Below are 18756 nucleotides of genomic sequence, written 5' to 3'. Positions count from 1 at the left end.
GTGAACACTCACAAATACAGGAAACAAGTAGGCCTACAGAAATATAACTAATAGGCAAAAACTGAAACTTGACAAATATCATACATATTCCCGATATTAGTGCATGCAATTTGCAGGCTACTTAAACCAATTGTGTAGACAGCCAATCACTTACAAAAGAAAATACAGACAGTAAGTAAAAGGTGCTAATTATTTATGACGTATGTATAGTCGTTTACTGCATGTGCAAAAATATTGAACAAAATTTCAAATAAAACCGACCTGAAGACGTTCTGCACATTATATGATGATATCCAGGCAGGGGCGTATCCAGAAATTTTTAAAAGGGGGGGTCCAACAATTTTTTGGGGGGAAATCCCCAATGACGTCATTATGACGTCACACGTCGTTCAAAACGACGCGTTATGCGGCAAAGCACTTTTTCCAAAATTGGCGCTTTCTCTACCCATCTAATTGACAGGAAGAACAGGTAATTTTAGCGAAAGCTTTGTAGTTTTCTGATTTCGCCGCTGCTATCTAGCTTACTCAGCCAAACTGCAACTGCAAAATAAGCGTGACTGTCAGGTAATCAAAATCGTTGCTTAAAAAAACAGGGTCCAATTTCTAAAGAACTAAATCTCTTGCTGAAGCGGTAATCCTACTGTTAAGTTGCGCAAAGTCACGAATGCACTAAAGGTGGTAACTGCAGAAGGCATAAATTGTGCCTGGCAAGTAACAAATTACCCTAATAACATAACTCGATTTACATCGATCTAATGTTTTTGACAAACTATTACGTGTTTGGCGGATCAAAGCAACACAACATTACACGTTTTTAACACTTTTACATTGTTCAAATGCAAAAACAGTTTGATATGTTGCACTCAGTGCAGTTACCATTTAGCAAAAAACTGCTATCAGCGTCCTAGCCGGAACGTAACTTTCCGATTGTTAGCGCATAAACCTCCTTATTAAACCCTTGTTACGTCACAATTGGCGATTAGATAACAAGCGAATACAAGAGATTGAAGGCTTATGTCTTTGAGATAACGACTCCCTGTTATCACGTAGTGGTAAACGGAACGATTTTGGCCCATTTAATTTACGCACAACTTTTTGAAAAGGGGGGGGGGGGGGGGGGTCCGGAAAATGCTCAGTTAAAAATAAGCTAGGGGCAGCGCTATTTGTGTGCAGTGATGAAACAGGTAGTGCAATTTACTTTACCGAAACAGGAACATGCACTTCCTTTTTGTCTTTGTTTTAGTTTTAATTTCCAATACATTTTTCAATGCAGAATGAACGGACAGCAGGTATCAGAAGATGAAAACTTGTCTGACAAAAATGAGAGTATTTTGCAAAAAGTCCATGCTCAAAAATCATTGTCGTCGATGTCATCATACGACTCTGATACGGATATAATAAATCGAATGCCAATTATGACAACACAATATGAAAAGATGCACTATCCAAAGAAAGAAGATGAAGAAAGCATTGAACTTCTGCAACGGACAGCTGGCGAAGTTCTGAGTGACCCAACATTGAAAATTAATAATGGAAATCAAGATGATGGTGACCATTTAGAGTAAGTTTGTATATTTGGGTTTTTTCTGAATGTTTGGGGGAGAGCTAATTGGGAAGGAAGTACATCTGACTCTGACTTGGGTTGACTTTTGTGTTCATAAGGACAATTAGTATTTAAAAGGGTTGGTCTCGGATAAACAAAGAAACAGACTCACGACCTGAACCCATTTTTTTCAATCTCCTAAAGTGACTTTTGAGACCTCTTACTGTGTAATCCTTTTTGACTTAAGTTGAGATGAGTTTGTTTCCCTGGTTGAAACAAATTGTATTAACACAATTGCCATAAAAAATCACCAAACTGGAAACCCATGTTGTTTACATGTAGATACTAGTCTTAGAAATTTTGTTTTCGTTGTAGTTTGGTATAGAGGTTTAATTAAAAGTCAATGAGACATAGAATTTAAATGGTGTGGTACTTAAAAGTGGATCAGCGAGTGGAAGGTGTTTTGTCTTAAGCATATACAACTTTTACAGCAGTTTTATAAAAATGTGCTGGTTTTAGATTTGTTTTGACTTCCACCTGCTAGTGTACGGCATGTATAAAGTAAAACATTTTGGATACTTTAAATCAGGCGTTTTACCCACCGACATATAACATCACAACCAGAAAAACATTTTTGCAAAAAAAACGTCATAAAACAACTGTTTATTTAGGACTCATGTCAATTGTTGCACAGTAATGTTATGGTTTATGTGTGGGTCACATTAATAAACAAAACAAGAAATGGAATAACATTAAATAGTATGTTTCTGTGCCACCTCCAAGTACAACCAATGATAGCTGGATTATTGATGTGTTAACACCCTTTAAGGCTAAACCCCTTGTCAGCTTCTGATTTAAACATAACAAATGCTGCAGAGTGCTTTTGAGCAATACCAAGGAAAAATGCTTTTGTAGATGTGTTGATGGAATTTTACCGTCGTCGAACAAGGATGAACAACAGATTCCACCAGGAGGGATTGGTGGTGCAAATGGTAGGACTTGTTCAATCATGTTGAACATAACATGTCAAGCATGTTTAAGCAACAGAATTTACTATTTAAGGTGAAGGGCAGGATGAAGTAGATGCTTGGCCCACTCGAGAAGGAAGAAAAATGTCGAAAGATAGCCAAACAACAAGTAACACAAAACTGTTTTATCCCAATTTAAAATCCTGTTAACATTTCAGTTTATATTTGACCCTCTTCATCCAACAAAACACTTTATGATAACCTCAGCCCCATGATCCCATTAGAATTTTTATTTTTTTTAATATATCAGAAACCATTAGGTTATTGTTTCAATTGGGGTTTTAGTTTCATGTATTGGGTACAAGGAACTCAATGCCCTTGTTGAAATGTTTTATGTATATGGCCCAAAAATTGCAAAAACCTGCAATTAATGGATCTGTTTTATTTTAGCTAAAATCTCCCCTGCAGAGTCCTCAAATGCTGTGACAGAAACCATTCCAGAACAGGGAGAAAATCTGGTATGCAAATAACATTGTCAAAATGTGGTTGTTAGTTTTAATTCTGCATTTTTTCAGGAAAAGCTATGCTGCAGAACTTTACTTGGTCTCCTTGCATGGAAAACAATTTTTACCAAGTTTTCAGCTGTCGACCTTTTCTTCGCAGCAGGTTGGGCTTTAAATTAATGTAGAACATGATGCTTATATCATTATGCAAATATAAATGACATAAGTTCAATTTAATGTCATGTTAAGCTGCAGTGTAAACCCCCCATCTGTACATATGGCATGTCTGGGCTGGTCTATTTTGCAGCATGAATAATTAAAAACTCTGTGGTGCTCATTACACTTCACTGTCAGTAGTCTGTGATAAAGCTGTACCACTGTATAGGAATGTCCTGAACTTTTCCAAAAGAAGATTGTGGTAAACTCTACATGAATGTCAATTTAAATTAACTAGACACACACAAATACAGTTAACCTCGGTTCAACCGGACCCATTTGGATTCAAACATTTGTCCAGATTAGGCTAAGATCCGGATTAACCGATGTTGATTAGTTCAAGTCTTACCACATTACAAATCATTTGTACCTTTTAAGTTTTATCTTAATTAGGTGAAGCTTTAGATTAACCAAGGTATACTGTACAACTGTTTAATGCGAAACAATCAGATATGCACTGTAGTAGTAGGCTTAAATTGGTGATTTACGAATTTGTTTCTTTCCAAAATTTTCAGTGTCCATGAGTTTTTATGTCTTTGACCTCGTTACCGACATCCTAAACGCCTACTCTTATTACTATTTCCGTGACGAACACAAGGACAATCTTCTTTATTTTGGACTTACTGCAGTGTTGATTATTGTTCCTTCAATTATTGCTCAAGTAAGTCGATACAACAAGCCTAACTGCTATTGTCGTATTGGCACTGCATGACTGCCACATGAATATTTGATGAGTTTTCCCCGTTGCTTTGCATTGTTTCTCTAAGTTAGATGGGATCATTTTGCGTCTGGCTAAGACTCCTGCCAGACACGACTTCATGTGTGCAGTTTTATTGCGCGAATTAATGCCTGTATGCAAGAATTTGATTGAAAACATTGGGTATAAATCAAAAGTGACATAAAATGGTGACAAATATGGCCTGTTATATTTGTACAGAAAACAGTTGCTTTCCAAACAATGAATTATTAATAAACTTTCAAAGTTAAGCAAAGTAAGTATTGCCAAAGGTATTTAAACTTATCAACACCTTTATTATAAATGTTGGTGTATCTTTGATTTGAGGCTTTAGTTTTTATGGAATAAACCAGTTTTTGTTGAATGTTAATGTTTTTAAAAGCACACCAATTTGTCACTTTTGCATAATGAGTCATTCAATTATAAATGGATAACACTGAATAAATAGTCATTACAACACAATAGCAAAAAATGTAAACAGGTTTGGCATCAATTAACATATTTTTAGGCATTTTCTTTGTGGTGGGAAGCTGAAGACGAAACACAAATACGTTTACACCGACAAGAAGAAGGTCGAAATGAAAAACACTCTTTTTGTTACCTTTTTGGAATTGCCCTAATGCATGTATTTCAGATCGCTCCTTTATTCAGGTAGATAAGATATTGTAATCATACTAAATAATGAATTGGTAGAAATACAATTACTGAACATGGTCAATGGCAATATACAGTAAACCTCAATTAAAGTGGATTTGCTTAATCTGGATATTTAAAACCTAATTCGGACAAAACTTAGATACAAATGTTCAGTAATGTGTCAAGGCTTGAACTAATCAACAAGCAATTTTTTTGGTCCAAACGGGTCCGGATTAATCAAGGTTTGTTGTTCAACAGGATAAATAGCAACATACAAGAATAAAAATGCAGTACATACGAAAAAGGCACCCTTATATTTGGCCCTTTGTTTAATGTTGTGTGTTATTGATAGATTAGAAATTGCAGACAGTCTTTATTTGACACTTTACAGTGATTTCTCCATGGCCGAATTACTGTCTTATCTGTACCATATCATAGTTTGTCATAACATCTGTGCAATAGCCCATGAAGACTCATCAGATATTGAGCCCATGTAATATGTATTGATTTTGCTGCATTTATTGACAATCAACATCAGACCAATCTTTTCCGCATTGGGTCTTGACTGGACTCAACTGTTCTTTGTTTAAAATTTGATTGTTGTCTTTAGGTATGTTCGCGCAGCCTATTTTGGGGTGCGATCTCGTATTGAAGAACAAAAAGGAAACAATGAGAAAGAGATATTCTATGATAAAAAGGTGAGCATTATAACCTATTGATGCCTGGACACCAAGCAATAACTATGTAGATTTTTTTTATTTTTAAAAAAACACTATTCTGCTATGAAACATTTGTGTATAATTAGAAAACATGTAAAAGCATACAGCCATTATATGACAAAAAAAGTTGCAGACAGTGCACACTCTTTTTGACCTATAAGGTCTAACAAGTGCAGCTGGTAAAAGCAAATTAACAGCAACCACCAATGCCTTTACTGATGATAGCAACAGTGATTGTTTACATCAAAGCTCTTTGACCTTTTTGCTTCATGACCAATTTCACAATTTTAAAGCCATTTAGTCCACATATATAATATACTGTGTTACATGACTTATTATAGTACTGCACACAACATGTTACAAAATGCTGAAGAGGTAAAATCCTCACGTGCAGAAACCTTGCTTAAAGGTGCGCAAAAAAATAACCCTGCTGTGTATAAACTGTCTGGCGATTATATTTTGTATGAGATATATATCATAAAAATATAGACACAAAGGCACTTCTAGACAAAATGCGTTTCTGGCAACTATATTTTGTGTGATTTAAATATAAACACGAAAGCAACTATAGACAAAAATGTTTAGAATCATGTCATGATATTCCTGACATTATTTGACTGGTGACATGTTATTATGTAAATAAAATGATTGCATTGTGTTTTAGTGGAAATATGAATACTGTGATGTGAGTTTTCTTCGACTTTTTGACTCTTTCTTGGAATCTGCACCCCAACTTGTGTTGCAGCTCTACATTATGGTCACAACTATGCAAACACCATTTATAACAGGTTGGATATGATTGTGTTTGACTTGGTGTGAGGATTGGTTGACATGTCGCTTCAGCAAACATGATGACATTGCACCACAATATTAGCATCTCATTGATATGCTGATGTCATATAAGTGTGTGTATGTCAACAATAGCCGATTTAATTCAGGCCAAAAGTAGTGGTAGACGGATACAACATTTTTCTAGCCTTGAAAGTTGATTTTGTTTGCATCATTTATCAAAGATCATTTGTTTCCAAAATTTGCCAAATTTTGATTGAAAAATATAGAACTGAATTTCGAGTCACAAAGTTACTATTCGATGTGTGTGGAGTATATAAAGGACAGCATTATAGCACAAATCATAAGTTTTTTTGGCTCAAGTTCAACTTGCCCGCTAACATAAACTCCAACAAAACGTGTTATTTCAACAATTTTAAGGGCCAAGACTCATTAGTAAATAGGAAGTTTTTCAAAATATATCATGAGGACGAAAGTACTTAACAAACCAAACCATTTAATAATGAATTTGACCAAAAAAACACTAATTCAAAAATCTCATGTACACTAAATTTGTACATACGCTTGTTAAAGGGTTAAATTTAATAGCAAACCAAACCCCACCAATGTTTTCAATGTAGCAACTTTACTTGTGTATACATTCATTGTTGCTACGCTGTAACACTTCAACTCGTATCAGTTCACACACATGGCACCAAGTTACCATTAAAGGCAGGCTTATGGACCTTTTCATCAAACTCTATATTACTCTCAAATTACAGTGATTTCCTGCCTTGGTTCTTGGGGAGGGTTATCAATGGCGTTTCTCAGCTTTCAACGAGCACTGAGGAACTCTCAAGCCGACAAACAACAGATTTCTATTCCAGGCAGCATATTTCTTGTTCTCTACCGCTCCTGTACTATTCTCTCTAGAGTAAGTTAGTTTGTCTTTAGGGAATACTTAAATTGTTGATATTAGTAGTGCTACCCCAAGCCTGCCAATGTTATACTTTAAACCTCAATAATCTGGACCCGTTTGTACCAAAAATATTGTCAGGATTAGGTGAAGATCCAGATTAACCGATGTTGATTAGTTTAAGTCAAACCATTACAAATCGTTTGTACCCTAAGTTTTGTCCGAATGAGGTGAAGATCTGGATTAACTGAATCTGGTTTAACTGAGGTTTACTGTAGTAATGTTGATAATAACTGAAAAACATGTTTGCTTGGACATAAAGACTTTTTCTAAAGTTCAAAAAAGATGTGGTTACTGAGACAATTTTTTCCCAGTTTTAATAAATACCTTTGGCACCAAACTATACAGAAAATGTTTTTTGCTTGCATATCTCAACTAAAGTTAGATATAAATTTTTAGTGCATCAAACTGACAATTTCTTGTCTGTTTTATTTTTAACCCCTAAGGACAGGCACTGCCTAAAATTGTTCTAGAAATTTGGAATTTCAGTTAAATTTGTTTAAGATAAACTAAAATTGTGTTTCCTTTACTGTAGAGTAAACCTCGGTTAATCCAGACCGTTTGGACCCAAAAATTTCTTGTGAGCCCCGGTTACATAACTCTTTGCAATGGAGTGTATCTACAGCGGGTTTACCAATTGTACCCTTCATTGTTTCGCGCTTAATAACATTTTAATGTTGCGCAGCTATTTCTGGCTTGGTGAAAATTTTAGTGCTATTGTGTTACTATGTTGTCTTTCACCAAGCGTAATAAACTCAACTAAACCTTCAGATGTTGTCCAACAGTAAAAGTAAAAAAACTCCTGGTGTCAATAAATCAAACATTTCAGTTTGATCTTTGCATCCAGGCAAAATGACAGTTCTACTTTGAATAATTCACAAAGCCTTTCAAAACTTTGTCACCTGACAAATATTTTCATTTCAGGTATTTGCATTAGCACTTTTACTGAACGTACACATTTGGGCTTGGCTTGGTTTATTTATTTTTCACTGGAGTCTCATGACAGCATGGATCGTTTATCAGGGAACCAACTTCTGTCAATCAAAAGCAAAGGAACTGGTCTATGATGTTGTTATCGGGTATAAATTGTTGGCTTCAGATAGTTTTATTACTTTGTTTGCAGCATATATTTGGGTTAATGTTGACTTTATGCAATCAAATGTACCAAAAAGGTAAAAAGATCATCCAAAGCAGGAATTTAACCTTTTTTGAGTTTCTTTCACATATTTTTAATTTGAGTCACCTAGGTACAAGTTTAGGGAAAGCAAACAAAAAGAGTAAAATTTATCACTTATTAGTGTTTTTAATTCTTACTAGAAGTTAGAGTAAGTTTTTTGGCTTAAATTAAAATAATTCAGTACATTTTCAAAAACTTATGGGTACCTTGCTACTGTGCATATTGTTCAAAATATTCATATGAAATATTTTTTTTTCAGATTTTGCTACAACTTTGCATACATCAATGTCACCAACAAGACCAATAACAAATGTAGAATGATCCTCTTTTACATGGTGATGTTTGTTGAAAATTGCATCCTAGCTGTCGTGTGGCTGTACTTTCGTCAAGGGGGTGGTAACCTGATAGATACATTCATTGGAAGCCAAAGTCTGGTTAATTCTTCACCTTCAACCCTCGAGGAAGAGACCCTTCCTGCTGATGTTGCCCTGGCGATAGTAGTTCTAATTCCATCCATGTTCATTCTCGGAATACTTTTTATGCTTCTCTACTACATTTTCTTGCACCCTACCACTGGAGAATCCTCTTGCTGTGGCTCCTCAAATGGGCGACTGACGCCAAAAGAAAGTGACGCTGAACAAACTGTTGAGCTTACTACTGTGGAATTGCGAGCTACAAGCGAATCGCATCGCAGCTACCGCAGAAGTGAAGCGATTCGCTCCTGGCACATGGACACACAGCCTTTAGATTATCCAAAAGACACAAGACCTAAGCGACCCAACTCGGAAATCATAGAAAGCAGTGCATCTTCACTCTTTGATGAGCCAACACTTGCCCCTACAAAGCCAAAGCCTAAACCTGTGGAGGTTAACTCTGCTTACTGCTCATGTTATTCGCTGCGTCATGAAGCAGAAGTTGTAAACACTTACCAGAAAGAGAAATCTTCTCAACTTGTGGTGTCATCTGCATCTCAGATCCAAGAAAAAACTGAGGTAGTTTATACTCCTCGGAAAGGAAATGTAGTGAATATAAAAGATGCAGAGCTCAAGGCACTCAAGGTGGATTTGCAGCTTCAAGAAAAGAAAAGAAAAAAGTTAAAAATTGAGCAAGAATTGAGGAAGTTAAATCTTCAGCCTCATACCTCATCACAATCAGTGTCACCACAATCTCCTACAGAGGAGTTATTTAACAGAAAAGGGAGGGTAAAGGATTTGCTTAGCCCTTCAACATCAATGACACTGCCTAAAACACCGTCACGGCAGTTACATGTCTCGTCACCTGTCTCCATGCCAGTGTCAGATCAACCCCCACCTGTCGTGAAAGAAATGCCATCTAAATGGGTTCACCCACCTTCACCACTTACACAAACCTTTGAGCTTAAACAAACTTTTACATCCCAGACTATGAGTCATGCATCTCCGAGTTCCAGGACAATTTCTATGCACCGGAGACGTTTAAACAGCGAAGACGCCAACATGGAAGCATCCAGCGCCATGAACTACAGTCCTATGAGCACAAAATGTGGAACATTTCCAAGGTGCTCCAGACGGCAAGAACTGAGTACACCTAACCGCTCCTTGCAGGGCAAAACTTTAAAAACTATTCGTGAAAATAAACTGGCAATGCATAATGCAGGAGGCAGAGACTATAGTGCATCCCTGTCTAATATTGCTATTAAACACCAAATTGGTGCAGGCCTAAAAAAGGCCAAAGTGCCACGCGCAATGAGCTTTACTGTCTCGAAAAATGAGCAAGTTATTTCAATTGAGAGTGCGCTATGAGTTTAGATCTTCAAAATGTGTAAAGCCATACGGTGTCTTACAGATGTAAAATTATAATTAGTACAAGCCAACTACTTAACCATTCTTCTTTGTGCTAAATATGTAATTGGTGACATATGATTTCCCATTTACAAAATGGCCTGCTTTATAAGGAACTACTAGTTCAAAATAAGTTGGCTATAGTGTAGCGAATTCAGACCTAAGAAGTATTTGAACGTACTAAATACTGTAGTGCAATTCTTTGTGCTGTGCTTTTGCACATTTAGATCTGAAATTCTGTACAGCAAGGTAAAAACCAGGTGAGTGCAATTTCATTTTTTAATTGTGTTTTTAAACTATTTTCTGGTGTTAACCTGTAGCTGCTAGCAAGAATACTGACATTTGCCATGATCTGTGTTTTAATTTTTTTCATCCTACCCTCATGACCTCTTTGTTAAACTTGACATTGTCCTAATTTTTAGGTTATTTGTATCGTCAGCACTGTAAACATGTTTTCTTCATGTGTGTGTGTGTGTATATGTTGTTCCAATTTTTGACAACCGCCAAGTGTTGGGCTATCTGGTTCAAATAAAGGTAACAAATCGTTCCATTGATGCATCATGCTTTTTAAATTTTTATTTTACAGCAAACTTAAAGCGTTTTGAACATTCATATGTCAGCATTTTTAAACTTCTGTCTCATTGATCACAATTAGTATGTTTTTGTGTGCATGAAAAAATGCTTGCAATTCAGTTTAAAAGTGTGTTTTGTTTGTTACCCAATAAATCAATGCAGTATCATCACCATTTGGAGTGGACTTTTGTTCGTTACTGTCACCTAAGGTTAATTTGTCAAAAGTTTGTAGCTCAACTACAAAGGGTGTTTAATAATTATAGCAGTGTTGAAACAGATTTTGGTTTCTACAGGCAAAGTAATACACTGATAGTTGAAAATTCACTAAGGAAAAAGGCAATAAGAAGGGTTGCCATACCAAACTGTTTTTCTACGATTTAGCTTATTTTGATGAACAGCATTATAGAAAATATGATTGTCTTTGATTATTAAATATGCTCCATTTGTCTTTAATACTTGCCTCTTTATTTTGTCTTGATTTTAAAAAACAAATCAGTATTCTATTATATCCTAGGTACATCATTTGTGCAGCCACTTGCTACATTAGTTGTAAGACTAATTTTCCTGTAAAATTAGGGACAGGCAAAATATAATTGTATGAAACCAGTAGCATTCATTTGCCAAAATTTGTTGGTATTTAATAGGGCAGAAAAACAGAATATTTCCCTGTCCCTCTATTCAACTTTAAATCAAAGGCAACCTTTGCAATATGCTGCATTTTTAACATGGATCCAACTTATTTCCTGAGGTCTAGGTGTTGACCAACATGAAATGTTTTGAACTGTGATAAACAACTTTTTAGGACATTGAGGCATACAAAGTTAGTTTACACACAAAATTTGACTAAGCCTTACAATGACAGTCTAAGACAGTGCTTTTCAACCGGGGTTCCGCGGAACCCTAGGGTTTCGTACAACCCTTACAGAGGTTCCGTGAACTTTAAGAGTCGCACTGGGGTTCACAGCGGTTTGGTGTAGCAATTAAAACAAAAATGATTCATATAGTGTCATTGTGAACAGCAATGCTCGCCTGTACGATCTAGTTAACCTTGGTTACACCATTGATCAATTGTGACGTAATAAACACAGTCTTGATACACTTTGGCTAAGTAGCAAGAATGTGGAAACAACCAATCCAAGCAACATGGCAAAGCGTTTCAGTGAATCGTTTAATTGAAGTCAACTTTTGCGCTTGGGGTGTGTAAAGTAAAATGTATGTTTTTTCTTTGATACTTGTATTACATTAAAATGATTTTATGAGGGTTCCGCAAAGTTTGACAAAACACCTTTAGGGTTCCGTGCCACTAAAAAGGTTTAAAAGCACTGGTCTAAGACATCAGCTTATAGAAAGTCAGCTCAACTACGGTGTATATTTATCGTGTGTGAGCTTTAAAAGCATTTCCCACAATACTATGTGTAAATCAAGGTGGTGGATTCTAAAAGATTTAAAAAAAACTGCCTTTCAGCATGTCTAAATGTGTCAATGCACAAGATATTTTATTCTTGGACTATTTATGTGTTTCTTGAGTTTAGTAATACCGGACAGTGGTTTTAGAGTTGCACCAATTGACAATAGTTAGGATTTTCCAATTGTTTAAGTGCACCTTAGCTAGTAAATTTTGAAAAACAGGTTTTCGAATGCCTTTTAATTCAGATTGGCTGTTGGCCGACAGATCATGCATTTGATTCGGAAAATATTATTTGCTTCGTGTCAACTCACAATTAAATATTAAGATGTTGCAAACATTTTGAAAATGCTTAAACAGATTTGGCCTTGACACAAAGGTAGTTACAATTTTATTATAGGATTTAGTTGTGTTGTTTGTTACTGATATCAGTTATTAAGACTATCTACCATAAAACCATGTATACACTTGGCACACATTTATATCATTTGGTGCACCTTAACATAGTTTGGTGCACATTTATATCACCTGCTGCACCTCTATGCCTCTTGGTACCTTCACATAGCTAGGTAAAGGTGCACTTAGCAATATAGAGGTGCACCAAGACCGAGCAAGAAAAAAGTTGCACAGAGCGATATAAAAGTGCACCAAACAGAATAAAGGTGCACCAATGGATATTGAAGTGATTTTAAGGTGCACTAAGTGATCATAGTGATCTCATATATTGTAGATGCGCCATTTACTTAGTGCTTCCTCATTCATACATGCACATTGAAATTCATATTTGATTAGTAACCTGGTAAAATTGTATGAAAACAAGTGAATGGTTTGACCAAGTAGTAGGTTCGTCCACTTTTACTGAATGTAGTAAGTGATCTATTCATTATTTTCACTTATTTCCTCAAAAACCAATCAAGGAACACTGTATTACTATAGGCCAAAAACACCACAGAGTATCAAATGGTCATTGAATAAAGGTTTATTACTATTTAAATTTTTGAATTTTGATGTAGTGTCATTTCAAAACAGTAATTTAAGTTCTGGAAATGGAATCCTCAATAAACAAAACACAATATTAGGTTTTAAAGTTTGCCAGGAAAAATGCCCTCGTCTTTCCAGTTGTCGAATCTTTCCATCCATTCACTGGGACAAAGAGACTTGTAGCACAACTTGAAGTAATCACAGTCGGTGGTATCTTTCGATTTTTCCGACATTATGGTATTACATCGGTGATAATCCATGTAGTGTTGAAAGCAGTGGCGAGCCTGGTTGGTTTGAGTAAACCTTGGATCAAACGGCGCTGTTCTGTAGAACTTGATTCTGTCTTGCATTGACGCCATTTTTTAAGTCACAGGTGGAAATCCAACAAAATGTAGAATAAAACGGAATTTCGTACGTGACTTTTGACTCTTGCAAACAAACCAAGGTGATAACTAATTTACCGATTGCAGAATGTCGCGTGTCGCAAATCATAGATTCATACCCTTATTACGTCACAAACTGTTTTTGTTATTGCATAAAGTCATTTATACGTCACAAGCAAAGTTTTAGATTTAATTTTTTTAAATATTATTTACACTTTTCAATTGAAATTTTGCGTAACACATTTTTACACACTTAATTCACATCACCTTTTGACGTACGCTAGTACCTAGTACGCTACTTATGCAGCCGTGCTGTTGTAAACAAGACAACAAGAATCTTATCCTTGGGCTTTGTTTTTGCAACAGTTTTGCAAAATTAATTTGTTGATAATAGAGTTAAGGGAAATTTTACCTTTAAATCGAGTTAACTTGGTCGCCTATTTATTATGGACCTTGAAGAACCTGCATTACGAGCTATTCAAAGTGGAGACGAAACAGAAATTTCTCAAGCCCTCCAAGAATACAATGAAACCGTAGGTGTTGTTACGTTCCAAAATGTCCAACCTTTTATTATGTTTAATATGTAACTTTGCAATAATACAAAGACAGATGTATCTCTTATATCAACCCAAATTTGTTTTTGTAGCTTCAAAGTAACCCACAGTTACAGCAATCTCAACGAATCTCTAAACAGGTAAGGCATTTTTCTGGTGTGTGCTTTGTTTGAGAATTTATATACTACATAATGTCTTGTGTTTACAGGAGCTGGCCAAAGAAATAATCCAACTATTTTGTGCTTCAAAACTATTACCCTATGCAGTGGAAGCAGTAACCACCCTAAGATTTCTCTCAAGAGATAAAAGTGTTGTGGCCAAACACTTTACTGAGAAAAGGGGAAATGAATTACTTCTTAACCTTGCAAAGTTAAATGCAAATGAAGGTACGTTAGCATCAGTTTTTAAGTCACAACAACCAGACTTTTAACCAGTGAAATGTTATTCACCAGATTACAAATACAGCGAACCAGATGTAGAACTAAATGCCTGTAAATGCTTGTGCAATGTCATATACCTATCAAAAGATGCAACGGTAAACAAAACAACATTCTCTCTACAGTGATTTTGGTGCAGATGTGAATGCAATTGTGTTTGTTGCAGGGTCTATGCAAGAATTCTTCATTTATAAAGGCTTTGGTGCATAAAATTGGATCGCACAAAAAACATACACACAATCAAAATGTAATCAATTTAAAACTCATATTTCTTGTGTCTGCATTAAATCCAGAGGGTCGAAAGATAATTACAGAGCAGTGTGACGGCCGCAAAAGTGTTTTAGATTTCTTGAATAATACCCTTGAAAGTTCAACAAACAATGAGTGAGTAATGCAAGTAGCCGGTAATGTTTATCTGTCGCAACATATAATCTATTACCATTGTTTTGGCAGAGACACAGATCATGGAAAAAAATTTACAGCTGATAAGACTACAATATGCTGCGAGCTACTTAAAGTTCTTTTTAACTTAAACATGGATCTAAGACATGCCAAAATTTATTCAGAGGTATGTTACTAATTTAGCAACAACAAATGTCTGGTGCTTTAAATGTGTGTGTTTTATAGAATGAAACAGAAGAGCTCAACCTAACAATGGAATACTGCAGGACAATTTTGCTTTCAACAAGCAGCATTCCTGAATTAACAGAGGGATTACACTGGTCAGTTTAAGGTCAACTCTATTACGTACATCTTTGGCATGATGAGTTTCTTGTTACAGTTCTGCTGGCAATGCAATATACAGCATACCACCAGTCTGCATGTCAATTGATAGGCTGTTGCTTGTGTCCAAAGACGACACTGCACCTTCTGATATTAAACAGGAGATTATGCCTGTAATGGTGTTGGTTGACATTTTGAAAGAGAAAGTAATGAATGTAAGTGGAAAGGTTGGAGTTCTTTAATACAAAGTATGGAGTTTGTTTGTGTTTTTGCAGGACATAATCAAAACCGAAATTCTCCATCCAATATTGGCTCTTCTTAGTGATCTTTGTCGGCGGTCAAGTGAAATTCGAAGGTTTTTTAAAGATGTAAGTCATTGAGATTTCTTAAAATAACACTTTAACTATATGACCAATGACCATGTTTGTGTTCTGCCAGTTAATATTGCCACCACGAAAAGATTTCAAGCATAGACCAGAGGAAGGACTAAGATTCCGCAACAAACTAATCAAATTGTTTACGCATACTAACACGAATGTGAAAGAAGGGGTGGCTGACTTTCTCTTTGTGCTGTGCAAGGAAAGTGGTCAGTATTATTGCAATTATGCCCTGTTAAGTAACAATGTCTAGAACAGTGGTGCACAATCTTTTATCTATGACGGCCGCACCAACAGCCGCCAATTGCTTGCTTGTTTTTGTTTAAAATTACTGGTGGAAAGAAATAGGTTTATATCATATATATATACCATCTAAACCAGGGGTGGGCAAACTACGGCCCGCCAAATGTTAGTAAATTTAATAGAGGAAGTTTCCGAGCACGCTGAATAGTATTACAAGTACATGCGTAGAGTTTTTAAAAAATAATAAAAAATACCGAGGGTGCGACTTGCCGATACCTATACCATGTGCAGTATCTGTACCCGTACCAGCATACTTAGGAACTAAACATAGATACTTTTTAAGTGCCTTTGCCTGTTGTTTCTGCCACGTTATTATGCTAATCGTCACTTGACACAATTTTTCGTTCGATAAAAGTAAAAGCAATTTACTTTTTCAAACACAGCCCACTTTGCACTGTTGACGCTAAAACTTTGGTCACTTTGCATCAAGTTTAGGTCGTTGCAGTACTTTGCGAACTGTTAAAAAACGGCTTCAGAATCGTCAACGGCCGTGACGTAACTAAAACTATTTTGATTTTTAAACTGCTAAAAACAGATTTCGCGAGACTGGAAAAAAGATTACCAGCTTAGTAACTATATGCGTCAGGCTTTTTATCCGCTTATTGTTTGCAAACAATGCGAAAAAACAGGCACCGCAATCGTCACAATACAGATTATGACGTCATAAACAGTTAGCTTCGTTTAGCTAAACTTGTGCACCAAGTTAAATGGTATATATATATATATATGATATAAACCAAATTCTTTACACCTTTCTTTACACCATTTTAAAACAAAAACAAGCAAACAATGGCGGCCGGTGGTTAATTACTATGCGGCTCGACAACATTAAGAACTTTTGAATGCGGCCCGTGCATTGAAAAATTTGCCCACCCCTGGTCTAAACTCTAAAGCCTCCTTGGATGGCTACACTAGCCAATATGGCCTATCACTTATCACCATCTGCACTATTGAGACCTTAAGTGTGCACTGTCTGCAGCTTAAATGACAAAAATGAGGATGTTTAACTTTTTGTGTTGTTTGCTAGTGGATCGTTTTGTCAAGTACACTGGATATGGAAATGCCGCTGGCCTGCTTGCATCCCGCGGACTGTTAGCTGGTGGACATGGTGAAACTGTGTATTCTGATGCTGACTCTGACAGTGACACTGAAGAGTACAAGGAAGCAAGTACAAAGTAAGTTACCAAGGCCAAACTACGTATGTCAAGATGTACTAGAAGCATTGTGCAGAGATAAGGATAAGTTTTTATTTTCGACAGTATTAATAGGCCTGGTATACTATGATTTAATTTGAGTGTGTCGCAATTGCTCACTGAAAGTTTCATGACTGATCCTACAAGGAAATACTTATTCATAGTGTAAAGGTTTATTGATATGCTTTTTGACTTCAGAATTAATCCAGTGACTGGTCACATTCCCCTTCCAGTGAGCAACCCAATGGAGGGAATGACTGATGAGCAAAAGGAGCACCTTGCTGCACAACTTGCTAATGATATATCAAAGCTGTCGAGGTATGGTTTAAGATTTTACTGAAGTGTGTTAGAAACAAAAACACAATGCGTTTTGTTTTCGCAGTGGTAGCATCATTCAACCAATGGGAATAGGACCAGATGGATCTCTAGTCCCATTGCAGCAACAAGTTCATGACACAGAATTAAAGGAGGATTCAGATTCTGACTAAATGTGTTTCTATGTTTCAATATGTTGTAATGTGAATTTGTGTAACACTGCCGCAACTGGATTTTCCTGCAGTAAAAGAAGTGTTTCTTTTATTGTTTCGCAGAAAGAAAAAACTGTCACATAATATCAATGCCAGTTAAAATCATCCATTTGTTATTTCTGTGATGTTTTATATTGTCTCTGAATGTTTCCTTTTGTTTATAAAATATTAATCGTGATACATAAAGTGTATGTCAATGGACTGAAACAGGCAACAGTAAAGATAATGATTGACATTTAAAATCAGCTAATTTCTTGCTTCAAACTAGCCAGAACATTTGACTATTTTCAATCCACATTTGGTCTATCGGGTGGTGGTCCACAGGGCTGAAACATTTTGTCCAACAAGTTAAATCGCACTCGAGCCTTCGATTCATTTTCAGCAATGGCTATGTATGTCAACAAATCATGATGGCCTAAAAGAAAGAGAGATCACATTAAGATAAATATTCCTGAATTAATATAGCTAAGTTATTAAACCGTCATCCTTGTAAGCTTATTGTTCCCTTTAGCAATAACACTGCATGTGTGTGTGCTGTATGTTTCAGTTTCACATCTTACAACATGTTTCCACACCAACTATGGCAGTATATATAAGAATAAACACTGTAGAAAAAGGTCAATAACAGTGCTAAAAGACATTGCTGCAATAAACAACCACAATATGATTCATGGTATATTACCAAATGAAAAACACAACCCACAATAAACCAAATCAGCTCATAAGTTATAACTATACCATTAATGTTTTTGTACTGATCAAAATCAAACCATACCGAGATATGATGCAAGAGTATCTCTATGTTGATTGGTCATCCACTCCCATTTGGTTGTGTCGGAGTGTCCGGTTCCAACATATTTGGACTGGAGATGTTCCATTTGGGAAAATATGTTATATCTATCACCCATTTTGAGGCCTGTTTGTTGCTGACTTGCTAGATAGTATATTACAACTGTAACAGATAAACAGTGCAAAAATATTTGTGTGTTGATTAAAAAAAGCTGATTAAACACGAAAAAAATATGGTATTGATTTCTAAAATCTGAAGTTAAAAACTATACCACTATTTTATTTTTTCGTCCTCGAAATACATATTAATGTTTATCTTTAGGAAGTTTGCGTGCATTTAAGATTGACCTAATGAATTTAGTATTTTTTCTTCTTACAGTTACACTAAACAACGAATTCGCTTGCTATTCGCTATTTCGCTGCTTGTCGTTTGTCTTACGTTTCACGAG

At 35.9% G+C, this 18756-nt stretch overlaps 4 protein-coding genes across 4 annotated transcripts; 2 read left to right on the top strand and 2 right to left on the bottom strand.

Annotated features, from left to right (window-relative positions):
- The first annotated feature begins 377 nt into the window (after positions 1 to 377).
- Positions 378 to 10805, top strand: LOC145229908 (uncharacterized). Its single transcript, XM_080095248.1, has 13 exons — positions 378 to 469; positions 1274 to 1561; positions 2459 to 2535; positions 2606 to 2680; positions 2962 to 3029; positions 3087 to 3177; positions 3746 to 3891; positions 4475 to 4617; positions 5213 to 5300; positions 5986 to 6109; positions 6872 to 7023; positions 7990 to 8144; positions 8502 to 10805. Exons 1-13 carry the CDS (start codon positions 405 to 407, stop codon positions 10021 to 10023), a joined length of 2994 nt encoding a protein of 997 aa, XP_079951374.1. The 5' UTR covers positions 378 to 404; the 3' UTR covers positions 10024 to 10805.
- Positions 10806 to 12999: 2194 nt separating this feature from the next.
- On the bottom strand, positions 13000 to 13481 carry LOC145228855 (cytochrome c oxidase subunit 6B1-like). The gene has a single exon (XM_080094064.1). The coding sequence runs from the start codon at positions 13378 to 13380 to the stop codon at positions 13123 to 13125; it is 258 nt and encodes an 85-aa protein (XP_079950190.1). The 5' UTR covers positions 13381 to 13481; the 3' UTR covers positions 13000 to 13122.
- A 215-nt stretch (positions 13482 to 13696) lies between these two features.
- On the top strand, positions 13697 to 17620 carry LOC145228852 (chaperone Ric-8A-like). The gene is made up of 13 exons (XM_080094059.1): positions 13697 to 13937; positions 14051 to 14098; positions 14167 to 14344; positions 14411 to 14493; positions 14562 to 14779; positions 14849 to 14963; positions 15023 to 15117; positions 15177 to 15333; positions 15394 to 15486; positions 15557 to 15704; positions 16826 to 16973; positions 17190 to 17309; positions 17374 to 17620. Exons 1-13 carry the CDS (start codon positions 13851 to 13853, stop codon positions 17477 to 17479), a joined length of 1596 nt encoding a protein of 531 aa, XP_079950185.1. The 5' UTR covers positions 13697 to 13850; the 3' UTR covers positions 17480 to 17620.
- On the bottom strand, positions 17551 to 18756 carry LOC145228854 (splicing factor 3B subunit 5-like). The gene is made up of 3 exons (XM_080094062.1): positions 18713 to 18756; positions 18294 to 18470; positions 17551 to 17933 (listed from the first exon to the last, which is right to left on the bottom strand). Exons 2-3 carry the CDS (start codon positions 18424 to 18426, stop codon positions 17806 to 17808), a joined length of 261 nt encoding a protein of 86 aa, XP_079950188.1. The 5' UTR covers positions 18427 to 18470; positions 18713 to 18756; the 3' UTR covers positions 17551 to 17805.

This window comes from Phallusia mammillata, chromosome 5 (assembly GCF_965637545.1).
Source record: "Phallusia mammillata chromosome 5, kaPhaMamm4.hap1.1, whole genome shotgun sequence".
In the NCBI taxonomy this organism is placed as follows: Eukaryota; Metazoa; Chordata; class Ascidiacea; order Phlebobranchia; family Ascidiidae; genus Phallusia; species Phallusia mammillata.
Note: the sequence above shows the minus strand (reverse complement) of the source record. Positions and strands in the feature narration are given on the sequence as shown.